Source organism: Rhinatrema bivittatum, chromosome 18, assembly GCF_901001135.1.
Source record: "Rhinatrema bivittatum chromosome 18, aRhiBiv1.1, whole genome shotgun sequence".
NCBI classification, from domain to species: domain Eukaryota; kingdom Metazoa; phylum Chordata; class Amphibia; order Gymnophiona; family Rhinatrematidae; genus Rhinatrema; species Rhinatrema bivittatum.
This window is the reverse complement of record NC_042632.1, coordinates 46,766,194-46,773,255: the sequence shown is the minus strand read 5'-3', so window position 1 is coordinate 46,773,255 and position 7,062 is coordinate 46,766,194. Positions and strand designations below refer to the sequence as shown.

The 7,062-nt window shown below is 39.0% G+C and overlaps 1 protein-coding gene across 1 annotated transcript; it reads left to right on the top strand.

The window, feature by feature from the left end:
• The first annotated feature begins 527 nt into the window (after positions 1-527).
• On the top strand, positions 528-6,784 carry LOC115079952 (interleukin-9-like). Its single transcript, XM_029583932.1, has 5 exons — positions 528-2,931; positions 3,045-3,095; positions 3,232-3,276; positions 5,022-5,141; positions 6,612-6,784. Exons 1-5 carry the CDS (start codon positions 2,812-2,814, stop codon positions 6,726-6,728), a joined length of 453 nt encoding a protein of 150 aa, XP_029439792.1. The 5' UTR covers positions 528-2,811; the 3' UTR covers positions 6,729-6,784.
• The last annotated feature ends 278 nt before the right edge of the window (positions 6,785-7,062 follow it).

The window sequence follows — 7,062 nt, the reverse complement described above, 5'->3', positions numbered from 1 at the left end:
GCTGCATCGCCTGACTACTCCGTTGCCTCTCTCCAGCCCTGGACCTCTGCATCGTCTGACTACTCTGTTGCCTCTCTCCAGCCCCGGACCTCTGCATTGCTTGACTACACCATTGCTTCTCTCCAGCCCTGGACATTTGCTTCTCTGACCATCCCTTAACCCTCTCCTCGTTTAGACCTCAGCCTTGCTTGCCACTGCTTCCAGACTGCTTCCAGCCCTGATCCCAGCTTGCTTCAAGACACCTCTTCAGCCTTTGTCCTGGATGTGGTTCACTCAGGCTTTGGCCTGCTTTTGCTTGGGCACCCTCTGTCAGACTGTGTTCCTATTGGCACCCGGGTCTCCGGGACTCCGCCTCGTCCAGTTCAGACTGATCACTACACTAGTTGCTGCCTCTGGGCTGACTTCGATCCATCCATCGATGACCACTGATCGAGGCCACCTAAGTCCAGCCGGCCCCGGCACCCAAAGGCTCAACCTGCAGGGAACGAGGGCTGGTATTGGTGAAGCACCAGCCGGCCTCTGTCCATCAGCCCTCTCTGCCTGCCGACAGTGGGGACCCATAGGATCCCTCCTACGGGTAGCATCAACCCCTCCTTGGCCCAAGGGTCCACCTCTGGCGCAACAATTTTCATAGCCTGGGAATGGCAGAGATGTTTGGAACAACTTACGAGCCCGTATACAAAGACGCCATGGGTTTAACCGGTGGAACATATTCTATCTCTAGCATGGCTGAAGACTAATCAAAAGACTGCAGACAGATACATCTCTCTGGCACAGTCTCTACGTCTTCAAGGCAGGAGGAAAGCATCATCTTGCCGACCTTATTATAAGGTCAAAACCATTTTCAAACTTTGGAATTTAGTCGGGTAAAACTTCTCAACTTTGAAAACATCTCCCTGCTGACCAGAAAAATTTGTCCATTCAAATTTATCAATGGCACAAATTTAGCTGTCCAGAAAAGGGGCTGATCTGGAGGCGTTTCTGGGGCGGCTTTCCGATGTAGCCGGTTCAGTGTTAATTTTACCCCGAGAATTCCGGTCGCACAAATAGCTGGTCTGAATCTAGCTGGACAAATTTTGTCTGGCTTTATTTAGGAAAATTTCCAGTCACAAACCTAGCCCGTTAGATTCGGCTGGAAATTCAGCTAAAGATAAGCAGGTAAAATTACCTGGTTTCCTTTGCCAGTCGGCAGCTTATCTTTGCCAAGCAGCAAGCCACCTTTAGTCATACTCTACTGAAGTTTCTCTCCAGTCAGCATTCATGAGAACATGCTGCACTGGCAGCTATGACATTCAACAACGCCAATTCAGTCATGCTTTTCTGGCTTATTTTGGGACACCGCAAAATACTTAACCCTAATTTAAAGTATGATACACTTCTAGGTGTCTTGTTGCAGTAGCAGTGAGTGGTGATAATGAGGAGGAAGATGACACTAATTATGAGGCTGCTAGTATTGATCAGGCTCGTAGTATGCTTGCTGATGAGGGCACATCATCTTACTGATTCTTAAGCCATTTGTCTTGTTCTAATGTATAACGCCCCTGTTAGCGGTATTGATACACTTTTTTCTTAATTTGTTTGCTTTTAAATCACCATTCTCCCATCAAATATGCCTCCTCCTCTTCCTCCATTCCCCCCACTCCAGATGGCAAACCTGAACATCACACGTGGACTTGCTGGCCATCTTCTGTTCCCTCTTGTGCTTAAGCGCCCTGACTCCAGAATTAGGCCAAATCCCGCTGAACCGATTGGGAACGAGGTTCATTCACAAGTCTTCTGCATTGTAGCACAATCTGCTACAGCCTGAGCCATGAGCCAACCCCTTACTTCTTCAAGTTACTTTTTTTTTTTTGTGGGACGGAGGGAAGCTAATTTACCAGTATGTAGAAAACAAGAAAAACCTCGATAAATAAGATCCATTGCAGAAGAAGTAAGTATTAGCAAGGACCCCGGGGCTGGAAAAACACCACTTCCAGCTTCTTCAAACAAACCATCTTTTTTTGTCATCTGTTTGTTTGCTTTATTGAAAAGCAGGAGGAGAGATTCCCAATTTTAAAAAAAGAATCTTTTTCTACATTTTATCTATTGTCTTAACTCCAACAGGCATGATTTAGTTTTCTTTGCCTGTTAAAAGGGTCATGATCCTTTTTCAAAACCACATGCATAATGGCAAATTAAAAAAAAAAATTATCTTGAATATCAAAATCTGAGACAGCAGCAGCAGCTGAAGCATCATCATGGGAGTATATTGCCAGCGATCCATTCATTGCAGAACACTTTTGGTGTATGATTCTCTGAAGTTCTTGGAATGGAAGCAAGTTTGTACTTTTATAAAAGGTCACACTCATCTCTGATTATACTGTATCACTTGTGTTCTTTCAGAATATATGCATGCACAGCTTTTCCTTCATGCAGAACATCATGATGAGAAATAATCTTAGTTTCCATGAAAAGTCTGCATTCAGATTTTCTTCACAAGCAGTTGTTTAAACCAATATTTCCTGTTGATTCTATGGAGAAAAAAATGTTAAAGTTAATGTTACCTAAGCCGAATTTATGAATTTCCCCCCATGAAATATAGGTACCCAGAGAGGTGACTCAGCTGTACATTCCCCGTTCTCCTTGTCCAGAAGAAGAGGAAAAATTGGGCAGATGACACTGATTTGCAACAGAGGATTTTCCCCATAGTAAAGGGGATTTTATTTAAGGCTCTTTTTAAAAGGGATGTTGAAGCCAGCACTGTTACTAAGAAGGACGGTGATTTGCACATAAATACTAGAGTGCTAGAAGGAGAAGACTGTACCAACTAGAATGCAAACTGCGCAATTATTTATAGTTCTGGGTTATGTACTGTTCTTGGTGGAAGCCTTCACAAAATGCACACCAGAGGAAACCATCAAGAGTCTTACAAAGCTGATAGAGCATGCTAAGGTACGTATAGATCTGTGCTGTATGTCTGTGTGGTCTAGTGCTAGTACTGACATTATTGCACCAATTCTTAATTCACGTAGCTGTTTGGTAACGTCTTGATATTTCCACTTTAGGACAAAGAAGCTCTAAACTGTGAGTGCAACCAGACAAATTCTCGCACACAGGTAAGCATTTTGACTGACTTTGCTTTATGCTTGCCTGAAATTCACATATTATCTTAATTTACCTTTAAAAGAAAAATTGTATTTCACATTCACAAGATGTGAGAGTTTTTTTTAAATCAGATCTCTTGTCTTACAGGAGAAAAATGAATCGCATAGTTGCTTATGTCTTTCTGTTCCTCAGGTAAGAAAATCAGCTATTAACAGATTTTGGGTATTTTTTATGCTGGAATATAACTTATTTAGTGTGTGAGCAGTTTTGCAGATGTTTGTATAAGGAACATATATTCAATGCGAATGCACCCCATAAGCAGAAAATGTGAAAAAAAACAACAACCCAACTTTCCTGATTTGGGACCTCAATAAGGAGCCATATTTACCCGATATCACAGCATTCCAGTCTATTTCTTCTAACCTTAGGAATGAATCTGTAACATCCTGGCTCCCCATAATACACTGTGCTGCTTCCCTGTCTGAGCAAGTAGAAAAATCCTGCTTTAGCCTGGCAGCTCACATTCCTCCCATCACAGTCCCCATCACCCTCCAATTTAGGAAAACCAGGATAAAAATAAATAATATTGCAATGTGTGCTTAGCACCCACCTAATTTGGCACTGTCAAAATACTTCTTTAAAAAGTAAATTGTATGTTGATGTTGAAGTAACTTTTCAACACAGATAGCCAAAAGTTGGCTTAGTTATGGGCGAACGGTGCCACACAATCTTTATTTGACTCTTGGGAGAGCTTTCTTTCTTCGGTCCCTCTTAAAACTAAAATTGCAGTTAAAGGTGATTGTATCTCTGCTTAGTTGGATCCTATTCCTTTATAGTACTGGACAGGAGCTAGCAGAGGATGGAGACAGACCAGGAAAGGAAGGACAACCTTGCCTGAAAGCTACTAACGTCTTCCAAAGGGCATATATATAAATATATATATATATATAGTGCTATATACATATATATATATATATACACACACACACACACACAGTGCTATATACTGCAATAGTGTTATACACACATGGCTGGCCTTTTTGTGTCTATTACACCATGATGAACAGGATTTACTAAGAGGATCATATTCAAAAGGGTTTTGTCTGTGTAACTTTAGAGCTAGCAGGATACAATACATTTTACCCGGAAAAGTCATTACTTGGGTGAAATTTAACCAGACAAAAAGAGGGAGAATGAGAGGTTTTAAATGTTCATTCTGAAGGCAGGGCTTACTATTAGCTGCTGGGGGGTTGGCACTGATATTTACTGAGAGGCTTCCCGAGTAAAGTTAGCCTGGTGAGTCTGAAACAACCCGCCCCCCCCCCCCCCCAGCTGTCCTGGGTATACTGAGCAGCACACTCATCCGGCTTTGTTCGGCTGAATATCTGCTGAGGGGGGGGGGGTCCGCTGGCTAACTGGCCCACTCACTGGCCCACTGAATACCAACCTCTGAGCCTTTTCCCTCCATTCGTTGTCTATGGGATCCAGCTTAGTGAATCAGGTCCTATGATTGTGCATGCATTGCCCACTGTCCCTTTAAAGGCTGCACATCAGGAGAATTCTGCATTTAAGGCATAACTGAACTGTGGCACAGGGTTAGTACTTACAAATCTCATTCTTTCTCATAGGATGCAAGTCTGCAGCATTTCAGTCACTTCCAGGGTGGTAGCAGTTCAGCAAATTTATCATCAAAAGACTTAACACTATTAACAGATTGCAAGATGCATGTAATTTTTCCAACAATTATTGTTTATCAAATTCTTGATTGATCTTTGAAGTTATGATTTAATGTAATTTGACTGCAATTTTATTTGTGCTTCTCATGCTCATTGCTTTGTGGCAGTGAACATGAGAAGCATAAATAAAACAAGATTTAAAATAAATAAAAAGTAAATATCAAGAACAATATTTTATTCTTGGTTTTTTTTTTTTGACAGAACACTTGCAATATTTCCTGTTTTAAGGATGGGTTTCAAACAGCAATCAAAGAGCTACAAAATTTAGAAAACAGCATCCCAGCAGAAAAAGGAGTTCTGAAACTTGGTCGTTTGTGTAGAGTAAGTTGATTCTTACATACAGTGATATTGTTTTCCAGAGTAATCAAGATCAGGTTTTGGGACCCATTTAATATTCAGTTCAGGCCAATTTATGTTGATGTTTTTATTATGTATTTTTAGGGATTAAGTTTTTGATTTTCTTATTTTTATTTTATTTACTATTTATAATTATTGTTATTTTATACACAGGAATTTTTTATGATTGTATTTGCTTTTTATTTATCTCTATAATTTGTAAACTGTTGCGATGGCTCATTTTAGTGACGGTATAGAAAACTTGATAAATAAATAAATAAATAAATAAATAAATATCTGTCTTCATAATAAAGCCCCTTTAATAGCATAGTAAGATGCACCCGGAAATACTTGATCTTGCTATTACAATATACCTCGGGAGCATCATGAATCACGGATTGCATAAGGAGTGGTTCATGTGCCCAAGAAGTTTTTTTCATACATATGGTTAGTATGGATCTAGATGTTTTTATTATAGTAGAGCACCTTTTCTCCAGAATAGTTGTGGCCAGGCTTGTACTAGCTAATGGATTGCTCTGGATAATGTAAGTATTCCGATAAGAGAATTTTTGACAAGATTTTCCTGATAATGGACCATATGAAGTCAATTCATTTTCAGATAATTGAAGTTTTTCCAGACAGATTACAGGCTTTTTTTTTTTTTAATAATGGGAGTTTTTGGATAAAGAAACTTTGCATGTAAGGTGCTCCTACTGTATCACAATAGAGATAATTTCTTTTGGCTTTTTAACAGCTATTTGTCTGAGTTTAAAGTTTTATGAAGTCATCGGAGTGCTTCACTCTAACTATTATAGCGTAACTACTTCAACACAGCACGTGTGGAGAAAGAATTTGCAGATTTATCTGATTTGTCTTAGACATTGCTTTATACACCAAAAGTACTGAAAAAAAATAATCAAGTGCTCTTAGCTCAAATTTGCTTTGGTTTAGTAGAAAGGTGTGTGTTGGCAGTAGTGTGTGTGCTTATTGGCATGGGTGGGACAGTGTGCTTCAGATAGAGTGCACTAAAGAAACTGTAAATGCCCAGATGCTTGTGAATGCCTGAGAAGATGCTCTTTTCAATGCCATTTCACCCATGAGCAAAGCTGGTCAGATGCACTGACCAGTGACTTTATGAATCAACACCTTGATCAATGTTCTTGATTTGTTTTCAGTTTGATAGGGATATGCTTTGGTCTTATTGCTTTTTTTTCTCTTTGCATGCATAAATATTTTATGCTCATAAAATTGATTTTAATATGCATAAATATAAGCTTGTGCAAGTACATACAACTTTGAATGTAATGTAATAAAACAAAACAAATCAAAAAATACCAACATAAAAATAAAATAAAAAAGGAAAAACAAAACAATTAATTCTTTTTTTCTGTATACACTCCTAGGTTTTAATTATATATCTAACACCATTTCCTCATACTTTTGTTTTCTTCACAGGATCTACCATGTGCAACATCCTGTAACAACACTTTCACAAGCAATGTGATGGGGTTCTTACACGGTCTGAATGATGCCTTGAAATACGCAAATAATCAGAGGATGCAGCTCAGCTAGATAATGAAGAAGGGATGCTATTTATGTTTAATATTTAATGTATTGCAAGACAATAACTTGGATAAAAAGAGTAATAAAAATTATTTTCAGCCTCAATTTTGTTTTTATTACATCATGCAGCCATGCTATAGGGATGCACATTTGTTTGAAAGTAAAATGGAAAATGGGGTGAATTAGCCCATTTTTGTTTCATTTCATATAAACTGAATTTGTCCCCCAAAATACATTTTTTTCTTTATTTTTTTTTTTATCATTTTCAGCAAAGTACTGCAAATAGCATGCACTATTTGCAAACTTGATGTGCGTTATTTGCAATAGTTTGCTGAAAATGAAT

Coding starts and splice junctions, on each gene's coding strand:
- LOC115079952 (XM_029583932.1), top strand. CDS start 2,812: ATGCAAACTGCGCAATTATTTATAGTTCTGGGTTATGTACTGTTCTTG. Junction 2,932..3,044: donor AGCTGATAGAGCATGCTAAG/GTACGTATAGAT, acceptor TTTCCACTTTAG/GACAAAGAAGCTCTAAACTG. Junction 3,096..3,231: donor AGACAAATTCTCGCACACAG/GTAAGCATTTTG, acceptor CTTGTCTTACAG/GAGAAAAATGAATCGCATAG.